The sequence below is a fragment of the Lithobates pipiens genome, unplaced genomic scaffold (genome assembly GCF_037356315.1).
Source record: "Lithobates pipiens isolate NorthernLeopardFrog02 unplaced genomic scaffold, aLitPip1_a1.2 Scaffold_47, whole genome shotgun sequence".
Taxonomy (NCBI): Eukaryota; Metazoa; Chordata; class Amphibia; order Anura; family Ranidae; genus Lithobates; species Lithobates pipiens.
This window is the reverse complement of record NW_027507871.1, coordinates 4630283-4649426: the sequence shown is the minus strand read 5'-3', so window position 1 is coordinate 4649426 and position 19144 is coordinate 4630283. Positions and strand designations below refer to the sequence as shown.

Here is a 19144-nt window from a genome sequence, read left to right as displayed (position 1 = left end):
ATACAATGAAAGAAAGAAGTCCCATGGACATCCTTGGCCTTTTCATCTTGCTCTGCACTGGCCGGGGGGAGAAGTCAGGTGGAGCACATTGCTGCATTAAAAGAGGAAGTAAAGCCAAACTGAAACAAAAATAAAAAAATAGACCCTGCAAGGCAAAGGCATAATGAGCTAGTATGCATAGCATACTAGCTCATTATGAATAACTTACCTGAAATGGAAGCCCCCGAAGCGACCCTCGTTGTCCTCCTCCGACGCCGCCATCTATCCCGGAGGGACTTACGGGTATCGCGGCTCTGGCGCTGTGACTGTGCTCAGTGCGCATGCGTGCCGATGTCTACGGCGCATGCACCATAGACAGCAGTGCCCATCTTTGCACCTACAGGTAAACCTTAATCTAGTAATTTACAACCACATTTCTGTAAGCATTTACAACCACTTTAAGGCCCACTCAATAGGTGTGGACATTTAGCAGGCGTCGTGGGCAGGGCTTTTTTTTCCTCAGAGGATAGGTGCAGGAACTCGCCCCTTCTGACTCACCCCTTGTCCCTGCCCCGTACTCACCTCTGAGCATGGTTCCTTGGTTCCACCCCCACCCCACCTCCCAGTGCCACCCCTTTTAGAGAAAACAGAGCAAAGTAATTTTGTTGTGCTATATAATTTGTATGTCATTTGTTAATGACAACAAGAAAGACAGTAAAATAGATTCCCTGTAGTCAGCAACAACAGACCTTCCAGCAACAATAGATCCACCCCAGCAACGTTAGACTCCCAACAGCCAGCATCAATAGACCATCTAGCAGCCAGCAACAATAGACCCCTGTGTCAACAGTAGATCCCTCCCGGCAATGACTTACTGCCCCCAGCAACATAAGACCCACCCCCCCAGCAGCAATAGATCCTTCCCCAGCAACAATAGACCCCCCCCCTGCAAAAATAAATATCCTGCAGCAACCATTGATTCCCCAGCAATGAGCATCAATAGAACCTCCAGCACACCCCAAGCACCTCTTGCCATTACGTACATTCAATGCTGCAGGTGCCAGAACTGCGTTCCTCCCGCGTTCCCGCTGAAAAAAAAAAGCCCTGGTCATGGGTATCTACACCCCTGGTGCCCAACCTGCGGCCCTCGGACCCCAGGAGCCTGTAGTGTGAACATTGATTGGGGTGATAGCTTGGATCTCTACCAGCCCCATGTATAGGGTTGCCACCTGTCCAGAATTCACCCGGACAGTCCGGTTTTTGAATCATGTGTCCAGGTTTCAGTCCGCTTGAAACCCGGACACATTATTCAGACAGGGGCTGTGGCTCCCCAAGTAACCAAGATAGTCACATAAAAATCTGTTGCCATCCAGGAGCTAGTTGGCATTATTGGGGGGGGGGGGGGGGTTTCAGCAAAAGCAATTTGGCCATACACACTGTTCGCCGCGCTGCATTACTACTATCCTTGGGCCATCCAAAGGTGTTCCAGGTCTTTTATAATACCGATAAACAGGGCTTTTTTTTCAGCGGGAACGCGGGGGAACGCAGTTCCGGCACCTCTTGGACTGATAGTATGTAATGGCAAGGGGTGCTGGGGTGTGCTGCAGGGTATTGATGCTCAGTGCTGGGGATCTATTTTTGCAAGGAGAGGTATATTGTTGCTGGCAGGGGACCTAATGTTGCTGGGGGGAGGGGGTCTTATGTTGCTGGGGGGTTGTTACTGAAAGAGAACTACTGTTGGGGGAGGTGTCTATTGTTGATGACAGCCAGACAGACTATTATTGGTGGCTGTGTGGAGATCTGTTGATGCTGCGGGGAGTCTATTGTTGCTGGCGGGGAAATTTTCTTGTGGTTGGTCCATTGTTGTTAATGGGGATCTATTGTTGCCGGCTGGGAAATTTTCATGTGGTTGGTCCATTGTTGTTAGGGGGATCTATTGTTGCTGGCGGGGAAATTTTCTTGTGGTTGGTCCATTGTTGTTAGGGGGATCTATTGTTGCTGGCGGGGACATTTTCTTGTGGTTGGTCCATTGTTGTTAGGGGGATCTATTGTTGCTGGCGGGGAATTTTTTTTTGTGGTTGGTCCATTGTTGTTAGGGGGATCTATTGTTGCTGGCGGCAGGCGGGTCTAGTTTACTGCTTTTCTTGATATCATTACCAAATTCCATACAAATTACTTAGCACCTAACAAAATGATATTTGGTTCTATATTGTCTAAAAAGGACGGTACTGGGAGGTAGGTAGGGGGGTGGAGAAAAGGGGTGACTCGGAAAGGGGGAGTTCCTACGCCTATTGCCTACTGCCAATAAAAGTGATCAAAAAGAGAACACTTTTACTGAAAAGAGGACCGCCCGCCGTTGAAGAAAATACAGAGGTTATGGCAGCTCTCTGGGTATGATACGTCAGAGTACCGAGGTACAATGACGGCAGTTTGCGGTAAGTAGTTAAGAGAGGACATAGAAGGACATAAAATTGAGGAACAATCGCGATAAGCCGAGGCGACCACAAACACTTACATTTTCTGAGAGCGACACTTGTAGCGTGCGAATTTTATACTCCATGGCTTCATGTTCTGACACCAATTTCACCCAGAAACGTCCAAACTCTTTTCCGTCGGTGTCCACATCCGGCCAGTACGGCACACATTTAGTCTAAGATGAACACAGATGAAGTTAGTGAGAATATAAGAGAAAGTCTATGGAGTGTAAAGTACACATTGCCATGAAAACAGGAGGAGCGTGAGAAGAAGACATTAATGACTGGAAGAGAGGAAATAGAACAATAAGAGAAGGTGGAGTCGATGGCGTGCAAAACACACTCAAAAACTTCACCCGGTGCCAAAAAAATGTGCACACACACACATAGGGAGTGAACACAAAAAAGTGCAACGGGTACACAAGCCATCCGATATCAGAGGGCCTTGCCCTGAATCCCCCCAAGGTATTAGGCTCCTGACAGGGACAAGGGTACTTAAAACATGGTCCATCTGGCCGAAACCAGACATACCTCTTTCTCTGGAGGGTCTGCCGAAACAGACCCACCCAAGTACCAGGCAGGGCTCCCCCCGAAGGGAGACCCCAAAAGAGAGAGAGAGAGCGAAATAAGCCAAAAGGCCATGCCCACCCCCCTCCCCAGACTAACATGACAGGCCAGAGGACCTGTGACCATACTCATCACACGTGTAGTATATACAGGAATAAATTGTGGGATGGCGGGATGGGTTGTAAAAAAAAAAAAAAAAAAAAGGTTGAAAATCAAGAGAGAATTCCACTCGTAGTGGACCTGCTTAGCCCTCCAAGGCTTTTGGCTACAAGTGGTGCAATTTCCGCATGACCAAATGGGCTCACCCTTGACTCCAGACCAGGGAGTCATCAAGTCCAGACCAGGGAGTCATCAAGTCCAGACCAGGGAGTCATCAAGTCCAGACAAGGGAGTCATCAAGTCCAGACCAGGGAGTCATCAAGTCCAGACCAACGAATCATCAAGTCCAGACCAGGGAGTCATCAAGTCCAGACCAGAGAGTCATCAAGTCCAGACCAGGGAGTCATCAAGTCCAGACCAGGGAGTCATCAAGTCCAGACCAGGGAGTCATCAAGTCCAGACCAGAGAGTCATCAAGTCCAGACCAGGGAGTCATCAAGTCCAGACCAGAGAGTCATTAAGTCCAGACCAGGGAGTCATCAAGTCCAGACCAGGGAGTCATCAAGTCCAGACCAGAGAGTCATCAAGTCTAGACCAGAGAGTCATCAAGTCTAGACCAGAGAGTCATCAAGTCCAGACCAGGGAGTCATCAAGTCCAGACCAGAGAGTCATTAAGTCCAGACCAGGGAGTCATCAAGTCCAGACCAGAGAGTCATCAAGTCCAGACCAGGGAGTCATCAAGTCCAGACCAGAGAGTCATCAAGTCCAGACCAGGGAGTCATCAAGTCCAGACCAGGGAGTCATCAAGTCCAGACCAGAGAGTCATCAAGTCCAGACCAGGGAGTCATCAAGTCCAGGCCAGAGAGTCATCAAGTCTAGACCAGAGAGTCATCAAGTCTAGACCAGGGAGTCATCAAGTCCAGACCAGGGAGTCATCAAGTCCAGGCCAGAGAGTCATCAAGTCCAGACCAGGGAGTCATCAAGTCCAGGCCAGAGAGTCATCAAGTCCAGACCAGGGAGTCATCAAGTCCAGACCAGAGAGTCATTAAGTCCAGACCAGGGAGTCATCAAGTCCAGACCAGAGAGTCATCAAGTCCAGACCGGGGGTCATCAAACTACGGCCCCTCCAGTTGTTCAGCAACTTCAATTCCCATCATGCCCAGTCGTGTCTGTGAAGCTCAGAGTTTTACAATGCCTCATGGGATGTGTGGCTCCGCAACAGCTGGAGGGCCGTAGTTTGAAGACCCCTGCTCTAGACCCTAAACAGCGTATCCTAGGACTATTCCCTGACCCAGATGCTGACAAGTACATGACAATATTCCTACACAAAGTGCTTTTTTTTAGTGCAAGAAAACTGACTGCCTGCTCTTGGCACTCGCTCCCACATTCCAATCCTGGGTTAGAAAAGTCAACTTTACCCTTCCGTGTTTTTTTGTGGAGGTGGGGGGGGGGGGGTGGTATCAGTATGGGAGCATCAGTCAGTCCAATGGACCTATAGGCCTTCAGCTGTCCGACCATACAGCGCACACCGGTACCCCCTCCTCTCTCTTTTCTGTCTCTACAGGGAGGGCTGCCGAGTGTCTGCCCAACCTGGAAAAATGGGATGGCTGCCACTTGGGTCCAGGGCCTCGGTTTGCATTGACTCCTGTTATGCTGTGAATTCTACATCAATATCTGTGTACACTTTTACTTCAATAAAGGCCGAGTTTGTTGCAATGTAAAACAAAATCGAGAGAGAAAGACAGGTAGGATGAAAGGGGAAGAATGAGAAGGATGGCAGTCTAAGGAAAAAAACAAGAGGAACACAGGATGGAAAGGGAAGATGCACTGTATTCCCAAAAGTATTGGGATGCCTGCCTTTACCCACACATGACCTTTAATGACATCCCAGTCTTAGTCCGTAGGGTTCAATATTGAGTTGGCCCACCCTTCAACTCTTCTGGAAAGACCGTCCACAAGGTTTAGGAGGGTGTCTATGTGAAGGTTTGACCATTCTTCCAGAAGAGCATTTGTGAGGTCAGGCGCTGATGTTGGAACGAGAAGGCCTGGCTCACTGTCTACGCTCTAATTCATGACAAAGGCGTTCTATCGGGTTGAGGTCGGGACTCTGTGCAGGCCAGTTAATTTCCTCCACCCCAAAACTCGCTCATCCATATCTTTATGGACCTTGCTTGGTGCATTGGTCCAAATCATTTGGTGGAGGGGGGGGGGATTATGCTGTGGGGGGTTGTTTTTCAGGGGTTGGGCTTGGCCCCCCTTAGTTCCAGTGAAGGGAACTCCTAAGGCGTCTACATACAAAGAAATTTTTTGGACAATTTCATGCTCCCAACTTTGTGGGAACAGTTTGGGGATGGCCCCTTCCTGTTCCAACATGACTGGCCCCTTCCTGTTCCACCAGTGAGTGAATGAATGAATGAAATACTTGTATAGCGCACAATGCAAACTGAATCGCCTCTAGGCGCTGTGGCGAGCTTTGATCATCTGCTAAAAGAGGAAGGTCTTGAGTTTGTTTCCTAAAAGCCAGGTGATTTTCTTCCAGGCGGATGTTGATTGGTAGAGCATTCCATAGCCGAGGCCCTTGGACAGCGAATCTCCGATCCCCCTTGGATTTATACCGGGCTTTGGGCACGAGGAGGAGGTTTTTGTTGGCTGATCGAAGACCAGCGGTAGAGCACAAGGCAAGCTCCATAAAGACATGGATAAGCGAGTTTGGGATTAAGGAACTTGACTGGCCTACACAGAGTCCTGACCTCAACCTGATGAATGAGAGTGGAGACTGCGAGCCAAAAAGGTAGGTAAGCAGACAGGAAAGAAAATGAGAGGAAGGAGAAGAAAGGTAGAGAGAAGAAAGAAGAGATGAAGCAGTACAAAGTACAGTCTGGAAGACAGAAGGACAGAGGAGGGAACGTCGGATGGGTGTACATACATGAGAGGGCAGAAATGAAGAATGGGTAAGTGAGCATGAGGTAATTATTTGAAAGCAAAACAGTAAACTGACAATATATTTTATACCTCCTATTAAAAAGACTGCACAGAATGATAAAAAAACCAACTGAAACCTCACCCGCCCCTTCTCAATCTCCTTAGTGGTCATCACAATAATCCGACTGTTCTCCTGCCACATCATCTCCCAGAAGTCTCCCGTAGTTGATGCCAGGCAACCTTGACAAGCAATAAAATGTTTGAGAGGTTCCTCGTCTCCCCAAAGCAGGTTCTGCAGAAATAAAACCCATACATGGTGGATGATTGCACCTTGGTTGCCACCAATGGATAAACAATTGTTGCCGAAGTTTGGAACGATCGTTTGCTCATTATCATTGAGACCGCCCATTATTTCAACCCACAACGGACACTCACCGACACGTAGTTGGCGTTGATATAATCACTGCCGGGAATATTTGGATCTCTGCACCGTAACACAACCCTTGTGTGGTCAACTAAAATCAAGAGAGACAAAGTAGAGGGGTATGATTGAGAAGCCTCATCTTCATGCAAGATGGCTGGTCATAAATCAACCAATCCTAGGGCTTGATAGGACACTCAGAATCAGATGAATATTATTATCCAGTTTTTTTTGTTTTTTTTCACCAGTGGGCCTTGTTCTGGTCCATGGAAAGTCTCTAGTGATATCCTTTATTAGCCAACCTAAGTCATAAAAGATATAAGCACTTGAAACCTGTAGGATCACGTCCTAAGGCATGAGGTTCCAACGCTTGTACCTTTTAAATTCCATCTCCACCATTTATGAAGACTTACCTCCGGCTACACCAACTCGACACACATTTTTAAAAAAACAACTTTTTTCAGGTCCAGTGACATCGCGGGTCATTCCTCTTCTTCTTCTTGTTTGGCACTGGCGACACATGGGCACCATATAGTGCAGCAGTTAACCCGGCCAAGATAAAGACACCCCCGGGAGGTTTATCTACGACAGCTTGGGCTCACACAAAGTGGGGTGAAGGATGCTAGCCACCATTCAGTCTTGTAGAGTAGAGCCACCCAGGGCCGTTTTTAAGGCAGGGCAAAAGGGGAAGCTGCCCTGGGCCCTGTCATTGTTGTGGGGCCCAAAGCAGCTGCCTCATACTTGCCAGCTATCCTGGTTTAAATTCCCTTGTCCCTTGAGGTTTTAGTCCCGTGCTGTGTCACAATATCTCAGTGTGAAGTGCTGCTAATAATACTGCCCAGGTCTGCCCTGTTGTTGTGTATGGATGACTCACCTGCAGACCCTGTGTTTACATGTAAATTATGGGCATTCATATGAAAATAGTGGCAGCATTCATATGTAAATAGTGGCGGCATCCATATGTAAATAGTAGTGGTCGGCAGCATTCATATGTATATCATGCCCCCCTGAGGTCATGCCCACATTAATCTCTAGCAACCAATCAACAAGCAGAAATCATGTGCTGCAACCTCTAGTAACTAATCAGTGAGCCGTAATGATGTGCTGTAACCTCTAGCAACCAGTCAGTGAGCGGTAATGATACACTGTAACCTCTAGCAACCAGTCAGTGAGCGGTAATGATACACTGTAACCTCTAGCAACCAGTCAGTGAGCGGTAATGATACACTGTAACCTCTAGCAACCAGTCAGTGAGCAGTAATGATACACTGTAACCTCTACCAACCAGTCAGTGAGCGCTAATGATACACTGTAACCTCTAGCAACCAGTCAGTGAGCGGTAATGATACACTGTAACCTTTAGCAACCAGTCAGTGAGCGGTAATGATACACTGTAACCTCTAGCAACCAGTCAGTGAGCGGTAATGATACACTGTAACCTTTAGCAACCAGTCAGTGAGCGGTAATGATACACTGTAACCTCTGGCAACCAATCGCAATTGCTGCCTGATGTGATTCTGTAACTGATTTTGAGTCTAGCTGCTATTTATTGTATGTCTAAGAGCAGGTGGAGAGCCAAACTGCATTGGGGGGCCCCAAGAAAAGTTTTGCCCCGGGGTCCAATCAATATTAAAGACGGCCCTGGAGCCACCTAGCGGCGGAGTGGACTTTGTTTTTTGGGGGGGGGGGACTGTGCAAATCAAAGTTGTATTGCAGTGCAAGCTGCTCATTTTGTTTGTTTTTAAGGCCGGGTTCACACAGCTGCGATGCGGGAACGCATTCCCTTGTCCCTTGAGGTTTTAGTCCCGTGCTGTGTTCTGATATCTCAGTGTGAAGTGCTGCTAATAATACTGCCCAGGTCTGCCCTGTTGTTGTGTATGGATGACTCACCTGCAGACCCTGTGTTTACATGTAAATTATGGGCATTCATATGAAAATAGTGGCGGCATTCATATGTAAATAGTGGCGGCATCCATATGTAAATAGTAGTGGTCGGCAGCATTTATATGTATATCATGCCCCCCTGAGGTCATGCCCACATTAATCTCTAGCAACCAATCAACAAGCAGAAATCATGTGCTGCAACCTCTAGTAACTAATCAGTGAGCCGTAATGATGTGCTGTAACCTCTAGCAACCAGTCAGTGAGCGGTAATGATACACTGTAACCTCTAGCAACCAGTCAGTGAGCGGTAATGATACACTGTAACCTCTAGCAACCAGTCAGTGAGCGGTAATGATACACTGTAACCTCTAGCAACCAGTCAGTGAGCAGTAATGATACACTGTAACCTCTACCAACCAGTCAGTGAGCGCTAATTATACACTGTAACCTCTAGCAACCAGTCAGTGAGCGGTAATGATACACTGTAACCTTTAGCAATCAGTCAGTGAGCGGTAATGATACACTGTAACCTCTAGCAACCAGTCAGTGAGCGGTAATGATACACTGTAACCTTTAGCAACCAGTCAGTGAGCGGTAATGATACACTGTAACCTCTGGCAACCAATCGCAATTGCTGCCTGATGTGATTCTGTAACTGATTTTGAGTCTAGCTGCTATTTATTGTATGTCTAAGAGCAGGTGGAGAGCCAAACTGCATTGGGGGGCCCCAAGAAAAGTTTTTCCCCGGGGTCCAATCAATATTAAAGACGGCCCTGGAGCCACCTAGCGGCGGAGTGGACTTTGTTTTTTGGGGGGGGGGGGGGGACTGTGCAAATCAAAGTTGTATTGCAGTGCAAGCTGCTCATTTTGTTTGTTTTTAAGGCCGGGTTCACACCGCTGCGATGCGGGAACGCCGCAAATCCGCGGCGTTTTCCCGCATCGCATTACTCCCGCCGGCAGTTCACACTGCCCTATGTGAACGGCTGGGAGTGTCAATGATATGTTAATGACACCCCCAGATCCGTCCGCAAATCGCAGTGCGATCTGCCGACTCGCACAGGAATCGGATCGCATGGTGTGAACCCCCATGCGATCCGATTCTGTTGCGGACCAAAAAAAAGGGTCCCGTGCGAGTTTGCTGCGGGAGCGATGCGAATTCAGCCATACTATCTGTATACTATCTGTATGGCTGTACTCGCATCGCTACGGAGATCGGATGTGATTTGCGGTGCGAATCACATCCGGATCTCCCCCCGCAGCAGTGTGAACCCAGCCTAAAGGTCGGGATATTTAGATATGGTCTGATAATCGGAATCTGTTCCTCCTTACTGATCCAACCAAAGTTGCTATTGACTTTTCTGATAGTTGATGGAAGGTTTAAGCCACCTTTCTTATATCAGGATGGAGATCTCCGAAGTTCAAGGTATTCAGGAATTCTCGAAAAAAAACAAAATGTGCCACCACCCGGGAACTACGGACCCCCAGCAGACCACATGACTCCACCTATATCTGAAACTTTGCTTGTTGGATGGACTGGCTTTTCGGATCTCTTGGTTAACTCACATGGAAGGATATTCTTGTATCGGTTTTTGCTCTTGTTTTCTGGTCTCTGGCCCTCCTTTCTCTCGTAGAGCAAGTTAGATTCCTGTTTCTGGAGAGCCTGAAGGAAAGTGAGACGTCCATTACTAAGTGACCGGAATATACGTGACCATCAATTTCTGTGTGTCAATGTAAAGCCTTTCCCAACCGAAACTTCTGAGGAACCCTTGAGGTTTTCTAGAGGTTGCTAGAGGTTCATTAAATAATGAGCAATTTCTGGCTTTCAGATACGCAAATGAAATTTTTAGCCATCTAGGGGGACATTCTTCTCACTGATCACCAATGTAAGGAACATTCTTCTCACTGATCACCAATGTAAGGAACATTCTTCTCACTGATCACCAATGTAAGGAACATTCTTCTCACTGATCACCAATGTAAGGAACATTCTTCTCACTGATCACCAATGTAAGGAACATTCTTCCCACTGATCACCAATGTAAGGAACATTCTTCCCACTGATCACCAATGTAAGGAACATTCTTCTCACTGATCACCAATGTAAGGAACATTCTTCCCACTGTCTACCAATGTAAGGAACATTCTTCCCACTGATCACCAATGTAAGGAACATTCTTCTCACTGATCACCAATGTAAGGAACATTCTTCTCACTGATCACCAATGTAAGGAACATTCTTCTCACTGATCACCAATGTAAGGAGCATTCTTCTCACTGATCACCAATGTAAGGAACATTCTTCCCACTGATCACCAATGTAAGGAACATTCTTCTCACTGATCACCAATGTAAGGAACATTCTTCTCACTGATCACCAATGTAAGGAACATTCTTCTCACTGATCACCAATGTAAGGAACATTCTTCTCACTGATCACCAATGTAAGGAACATTCTTCTCACTGATCACCAATGTAAGGAACATTCTTCTCACTGATCACCAATGTAAGGAACATTCTTCTCACTGATCACCAATGTAAGGAACATTCTTCTCACTGATCACCAATGTAAGGAGCATTCTTCTCACTGATCACCAATGTAAGGAACATTCTTCTCACTGATCACCAATGTAAGGAACATTCTTCCCACTGATCACCAATGTAAGGAACATTCTTCTCACCGATCACCAATGTAAGGAACATTCTTCTCACTGATCACCAATGTAAGGAACATTCTTCTCACTGATCACCAATGTAAGGAACATTCTTCTCACTGATCACCAATGTAAGGAACATTCTTCTCACTGATCACCAATGTAAGGAACATTCTTCCCACTGATCACCAATGTAAGGAACATTCTTCTCACTGATCACCAATGTAAGGAACATTCTTCTCACTGATCACCAATGTAAGGAACATTCTTCCCACTGATCACCAATGTAAGGAACATTCTTCCCACTGATCACCAATGTAAGGATCATTCTTCCCACTGATCACCAATGTAAGGAACATTCTTCCTACTGATCACCAATGTAAGGAACATTCTTCCCACTGATCACCAATGTAAGGAACATTCTTCCCACTGATCACCAATGTAAGGAACATTCTTCTCACTGATCACCAATGTAAGGAACATTCTTCCCACTGATCACCAATGTAAGGAACATTCTTCCCACTGATCACCAATGTAAGGATCATTCTTCCCACTGATCACCAATGTAAGGAACATTCTTCTCACTGATCACCAATGTAAGGAACATTCTTCTCACTGATCACCAATGTAAGGAACATTCTTCTCACTGATCACCAATGTAAGGATCATTCTTCCCACTGACCACCAATGTAAGGAACATTCTTCTCACTGATCACCAATGTAAGGAACATTCTTCTCACTGATCACCAATGTAAGGAACATTCTTCCCACTGATCACCAATGTAAGGAACATTCTTCCCACTGATCACCAATGTAAGGATCATTCTTCCCACTGATCACCAATGTAAGGAACATTCTTCCTACTGATCACCAATGTAAGGAACATTCTTCCCACTGATCACCAATGTAAGGAACATTCTTCCCACTGATCACCAATGTAAGGAACATTCTTCTCACTGATCACCAATGTAAGGAACATTCTTCCCACTGATCACCAATGTAAGGAACATTCTTCCCACTGATCACCAATGTAAGGAACATTCTTCCCACTGATCACCAATGTAAGGATCATTCTTCCCACTGATCACCAATGTAAGGATCATTCTTCCCACTGATCACCAATGTAAGGAACATTCTTCTCACTGATCACCAATGTAAGGAACATTCTTCCCACTGATCACCAATGTAAGGAACATTCTTCCTACTGATCACCAATGTAAGGAACATTCTTCTCACTGATCACCAATGTAAGGAACATTCTTCCCACTGATCACCAATGTAAGGAACATTCTTCTCACTGATCACCAATGTAAGGAACATTCTTCCCACTGATCACCAATGTAAGGAACGTTCTTCCCACTGAATGGAATGTGTGGATCCAGAGCCAACCAAAGCGTGCATCATCCTGACACCATATAGAGGAACCATATAGAGTGTGGGGACCACAGGACTGAAAATTGAGGACAGGCGACACCAAACGTGTCCTTTTTTTCTGCCATTTCTTTTTGGTGTCACAGATGACCTCCATCCACAGGGAGGTATTAGACTTTGTTAATTGTCTTTGGGCTATTTTTATTGTACTATGCTTAAATGTTCATTTTGAGATGAGTTCTACATTAACCAGACTAGAAAAAAAGAAGACACTTCCCACAATTTCAGGCTCTCAGTAGATAACAGGAAAAATACCAGACTTAGGAAACCTATAAAAAGTGCAAAGTCCTGTAGCAAAGAGCAGCCAATCACAATTCTGTTTACTGATTTCTGGCAAGCGCGGCACAGCCTGCGTGTGAGAGACTTACATCAAACTCCTCCCAGAATCCCGCCTTGGCCGCCTCCTCTTTTTCAGACTTTTTGTCTAATTGTTTCATGCGGCTCTCTATGTCAGCAGCATTGACTCTGGTAGAGTAGTATGGCTGTGTAAGAAACAAAGAGAGGGGGGTGAGACAGGTTCAAAAAGACCACTAAAGAGTCAACACAAAGGGGGTTGATTTACCAAAACTGGAGAGTGTAAAATCTGGTGCAATTGTGTATAGAAACCAATCAACTTCCAGGATTTATTGTCAAAGCTTAACTCAGCTACCATACACAGCTGCACCAGATTTTGCCCCAACCCCAATGTGCCTTCACATATCCTGATCTTTCGGGTCATAAGAACAAAGTATTTTATGAGATTTCTTGTGGGAACATCTCTGATGTTTTAAAGGCTCATGTCCATACCAGAATGGCTACCAAACTTTTCTAAATAAAAGGGTAGCAGTGCAAGCTAAAGGGCAACGCTAGAATCCAAAACACATGAGAGAGAATGCCTGCCAAGACCAAGAACCCATTTTCCTGCAATCGCTTAAAATGCCTGGAGTCCTGTTTGCTATGGAAATTGTAGGCCAGCTATAACAGATGTTATGGGGTTGATTTACGAAAGGCAAATAGTCTGTGCACTCTGCAAGGGCAGTTGCTCCAGAGCTTAGTAAGTGAGGTAAGTCTTTACTTTGCAAAGAATACCCAATCAGATGAAGGAAAATTTAAAAAAAACAGCAACTTTTCTTGCACATGATTGGATGATGGAATTCAATCAGATTGTACATAACAGTGATGACGTTATTTCGTTACGACGGGACTACGTTCAGGCTAGTAGCCAATAGATTTGGTCTAGGAATTTGATCTGAGCATGCGTGGCACTTTGTCCGTCGGAGTAGGCTACACATGATCAGAGAACGACTGCCAAGACCAAGAACCCATTTTCCTGCAATCGCTTAAAATGCCTGGAGTCCTGTTTGCTATGGAAATTGTAGGCCAGCTATAAGTCCCTGTACACACGGTCAGAGATTTCGACAACCAAATCCGTCGGATTTTGTCCGTCGGATCTTGTCCGTCGGATCTTGTCCGAAACTGTTGCATACACACGGTCGGACTAAGTTGTCGAAAAATCCGATCATTCAGAAGGTGATGACGTAATTTCGTTACGATGGGACTACGTTCAGACTAGTAGCCAATAGCTTTGATGTAGGAATTTGATCTGAGCATGCGTGGCACTTGGTCCGATCAAAATTCTCTACACATGATCGGAGTATGTCCGATCGAACCAGTTGGTCGGAAAATATTTCCAACAAGTTGGAAAATTGGGTCCGACGGATATTCCGACGGAATCAGTCCGATGCAGACCACACACAGTCAGATTATCCGACAACATCCGATAGGACACATTCCAACGGATTCTCCGACCGTGTGTACAAGGGCTTTAACAGATGTTATGGGGTTGATTTACTAAAGGCAAATAGTCTGTGCACTCTGCAAGGGCAGTTGCTCCAGAGCTTAGTAAGTGGGTATTCTTTGCAAAGTAAAGACTTACCTCAATCAGATGCATGGAAAATAAAAATAAAAACAGCAACTTTTCTTGCACATGATTGGATGATGGAAGTCAATCAGATTGTACATAACAGTGATGACGTTATTTCGTTACGACGTCACGGGACTATGTTCAGGCTAGTAGCCAATAGATTTGGTCTGAGCATGCATGGCACTTTGTCCGTCGGAGTAGGCTACACATGATCGGAGAATGACTGCCAAGACCAAGAACCCATTTTCCTGCAATCGCTTAAAATGCCTGGAGTCCTGTTTGCTATGCAAATTGTGGGCCAGCTATAACAGATGTTATGGGGTTGATTTTACGAAAGGCAAATAGTCTGTGCACTCTGCAAGGGCAGTTGCTCCAGAGCTTAGTAAGTGAGGTAACTTTACTTTGCAAAGAATACCCAATCAGATGCAAGGAAAATAAAAAAATAAAAACAGCAATTTTGCTTGCAAATGATTGGATGATGGAAGTCAGCAGAACTTATGCTCATTTACTAAGCTCTGGAGCAACTGCACTTTCTAGAGTGCACAGTCAGTTTGCCATTAGTAAATCAATGCTATGTGACTTGTGGGGAAGATTTACCAAAACTGAAAACACAGAATCTGGTGCAGCCATGCATAGTAATCAATCAGCTTCCATGTTTTATTGTCGGAGCTTAACCTCCCTGGCGGTCTGATTCAGTCTGGAATTAGGTGCTGAAAGCGGTACAATTATTTTGCATGGAAATCTGGCTTTTATTTTGTAGTCCTGTAATTCTTAGGAATAACGCTTAAATCTGTTCAAACCAAAGTCTAGCAGACATCCCGGGTATGATAAAGTTTATAATATAATAAAGAATAATAAAAATTATTCAATAATGTAATCAAATCCTAAAACACTGAAAAAGGGACACGTTTTGGTTGCTATGGACAATCTCCAAATTCCAGGCAGAAAAAACAGTATTTATAATATAAAAGTGCATGCAGGGCACTGCACAGACCACTAGGGACAAAGGGTGTGTGTAATTTTGTAATACAGCACTGTAATCTGTAAGAAAACAGTACTGTGTGTGTTTTGTGTACTTTTACTTTTTTGAATTTGCCGCCGTTCTCCGCTCCCGTGCGTCGTAACGTCGCAGGCATTCGGCACTGTGAATCGAGCGGAGGACGGCTCGATCACACAGCGCGGAGGACATCGCTGGATCCAGGGGACAAGGTAAGTAACGTTACCTGTGTCCTCCCCTGCATCGAGCGATGCGATCCCGAGTCTGGCTCGGGGTTACCGCTCCTGTAATTAAAATCCCAACCCGAGCCAGACTCGGGATTACCGCTAGGGGGGTTAATTGAGCAAGCTGAAGTTAGAAGCTGATTGGTTACCATGCGCAACTACACCAGATTCTGGGTGCTCCAGTTTTAGCAAATCCCCCTCACAGTGCATCCAAATTGCAGACAGACTAGTGCATTTGCTTAGCAAAAGAATAGGTAGCATGCGTATTTGTGTATGCATTTATATTAGGGCTGTTACTGATTAAAATTTTCATGTTCAATTAATCAATTTTTTTTTTAAATCGATGAATCGACTAATTTCGATCAATTATAACGCACATACAGATCCAACTATTTTTTAGCTGCTCTCTTTGCATTGCAACTCTGCATTAGTCAGTGGTAAATGTGGTATACACTTTATACAATCACCCGACACTAGTTAGTTTCCACAATCCATGACTTGACTTCACAGTCCACACAAATACGTTTTAAATTCAAACTGTAGCACTGACGTCAGTCATTTATTTTTTATTAAGCTTTAAGAAAAACTTAGTTAGTTTAACTTTAATTATAAAACTTATCTAGTATATTGACTGTCAGTCACTTTATAGTAGGCATCACTTTATTCAGTCACACAGACATACCAGAGTGTTTACATTTTGTTGTTTTTTTAACAACAATGTTAAAAACGGAGGTTATCAAATTTGCCTTCACTTAGCTCAGTGAGTGATCCCAGTTAACCACATCCGTATTTACCATCACTGTCCAGGCTGTCCAGTGACGTCACGGACATGGATGTCACCGGACTCCTCCCCCCTCCCCTTCGTTAGCAGACGGAGGCACTTGTGGAAGGGGGGGAGGAGTCCGGTGACATCGATGTCCGTGACGTCACCGGACTCCTCCCCCCTTCCCTTCGTTAGCAGACGGAGGCACTTGGGGAAAGGGGGGGAGGAGTCCGGTGACGTCACGGACATCGACGTCACCGGACTCCTCCCCCCTTCCCTTCGTTAGCAGACGGAGGCACTTGGGGAAGGGGGGAGGAGTCCGGTGACGTCGATGTCCGTGACGTCACCGGACTCCTCCCCCCTTCCCTTCGTTAGCAGACGGAGGCATTTGTAGAAGGGGGGGAAGGAGTCCGGTGATGTCGATGTCCGTGACGTCACCGGACTCCTCCCCCCTTCCCTTCGTTAGCAGACGGAGGCACTTGGGGAAAGGGGGGTGGAGTCCGGTGACGTCACGGACATCGACGTCACCGGACTCCTCCCCCCTTCCCTTCGTTAGCAGACAGAGGCACTTGGGGAAGGGGGGAGGAGTCCGGTGACGTCGATGTCCGTGACGTCACCGGACTCCTCCCCCCTTCCCTTCGTTAGCAGACGGAGGCATTTGTAGAAGGGGGGGAAGGAGTCCGGTGATGTCGATGTCCGTGATGTCACCGGACTCCTCCCCCCTTCCCTTCGTTAGCAGACGGAGGCACTTGGGGAAGGGGGGGAGGAGTCCGGTGATGTCCATGTCTGTGACGTCACCGGATCTCCGACGGAACTCCCTGAAGACGGCGGAGAGGTGAGAATTTTGATCGATCAAAAAATAATAATTTACAATAAATTGAGGAATTCATCTTTAATTTTCCCAGCCCTAATTTTTATTTGTGGCACTCTGCATGCCTTGTATTGTATTCTTGCAACTGGAAATCATTTGTAAATGCAGAATTCTTATTTAGTAAAGGCACATTAATATACTACTGGGTTGTTTCCCACCAAAAAAAAAAAAAGCGGCGAGAATTGGCTAAAAAGCATCGCATAAACTAAACGCGAGATCAAGAAACCTGCCCGATAAAGAATTCAAAGCTGAAAAAGAGAGAGAAGAATCATTTAGAGATTTCTTTAGTGGAAAGCACAGCGGAGGGAAAATCCATGAAAACACAAAGGAACAAAAATAAGTACAAATAAAGCAAAAGTATAAAAGCTGAGCGAACTACTACCTACAAACCTAAAGCTGAGAGCAGGAATTCCTGCAACCAGTCAGACTGGTATCCCGCTTGTCTCTGGACAGTTTTGGCTTCCCATCTTTTGGCTATCATCACGAAGTGCAGTATTCGTTCTTATCGGTTTTTGGGGGAGGGAGAAATCTGGCGCCTCTTGTTGAGTGTCGGCGCTGTTTAGTAACCTTCCTGATGTAATTAGGTGGGAATGGCCTTTCTCCTCTCCGGTTGATTTTGGCCTTGTGCACCATTCTTATCCTCGATTGAAGACAAGGCTCTCCCTAAGTTCTGAGCAGGGCCGGGACAAGGGGTGGGCAGGAGGGGGCGGCTGCCCCTGGCGCAATGGTAATATTGCAGAGGTAGGGGGCACCCTGAGCCTAACCCTAAGGGAAAGGTGGGGCGCAGTTTGGCATCTTTGCCCTGGGCGCTGGGTGACCTTGTCCCGGCACTGGTTCTGAGGCCTTCCTGGTAGGGACGGTGATGTCTGCTATGGCTCTTAAAGTGGTTGTAAACCCTTACAAACCACTTTGACCTACAGGTAAGCCTAGATTAAGGCTTGCCTGTAGGTCCAAGCAATATCTCCTAAACCTATATGGTTTAGGAGATATTTGCCCGAAAACGGGCACCGCTGTCTACGGCGCGCTGGCGCACTGAGCGCGGCATTTCCAAGAATGGAGCTGACCAGCGTGTCGACTCCGGTGCGCATGCGTGGGAGTGACGTCATCGCGGCTTCGCCAAATGACAGCGGCGGAGCTGCGAGACCCCACCAACAAGATGGACTACAGGGGACAGGGGCGACTTCGCTGGCTCCTGTGTCAGGTAAGTGACACATAATGGACTACTATGCGATGCGATGCGATGCGATGCATAGTAGTCCATTATGCTTTGCCTTTGCAGGGAATGAAAGAGGAAGTAAACTCATCAGGATTTACTTCCTCTTTAAAGGCTCTTAAAGAAGCCAGCGTACACCTACGGCAATTTGCGGGAACGAGCCGACCTGCCGCAGTATAATGACAGTGGCTGGTCGGTTGGTCGGCAAGTGGCAAGTGGTTATATCAGCTAAAGACATTCCAGGTGCACAAAACAAAAGGTGCGCAAAGTCTTAGCCCTTGTACACGCGGTCGGACATTCCGACGGAAAATGTCCGATCGGACCGTGTTGTCGGATAATCCGACTGTGTGTGTGGGCTCCATCGGACTGTTTCCGTCGGAGTATCCGACGGACCAAGTTTTCCAGCTGGGCTATAAAATTTTCCGACAACATGGTCCGATCGGTGTAGAGAATTCCGATCGGACAAAGTGCCACGCATGCTCAGATCAAATTCCTAGAAACAAAGCTATTGGCTACTAGCCTGAACGTAGTCCCGTCCTAACGAAATAACGCCATCACGTTCCGAACGATCGGATTTTCTGACAACTTTGTCCGACTGTGTGTATGCAACAGTTTCGGACAAAATCCGACGGATTTGGTTGTCGGAATATCCGACCCGTGTGTACAAGGGCTAACAATTCTTCTTCTTCAGAAAGCAGCCACAGCCTGAGTTATAAAAGCCAGTGCCTTGCCAGCATGCTAAAGAT

At 46.3% G+C, this 19144-nt stretch overlaps 1 protein-coding gene across 1 annotated transcript in view; it reads right to left on the bottom strand.

The window, feature by feature from the left end:
- Positions 1-19144, bottom strand: part of PTPN6 (protein tyrosine phosphatase non-receptor type 6) — a 154129-nt gene that overhangs the window by 21127 nt on the left and 113858 nt on the right. Inside the window, exons 6-10 of the mRNA XM_077467130.1 lie at positions 12796-12909; positions 9909-10005; positions 6476-6555; positions 6183-6332; positions 2495-2629 (exon numbers count right to left, since the gene is read on the bottom strand). Coding sequence (XP_077323256.1) covers positions 2495-2629; positions 6183-6332; positions 6476-6555; positions 9909-10005; positions 12796-12909 — 576 coding nt within the window. The remainder of the gene's footprint in view (positions 1-2494; positions 2630-6182; positions 6333-6475; positions 6556-9908; positions 10006-12795; positions 12910-19144) is intronic.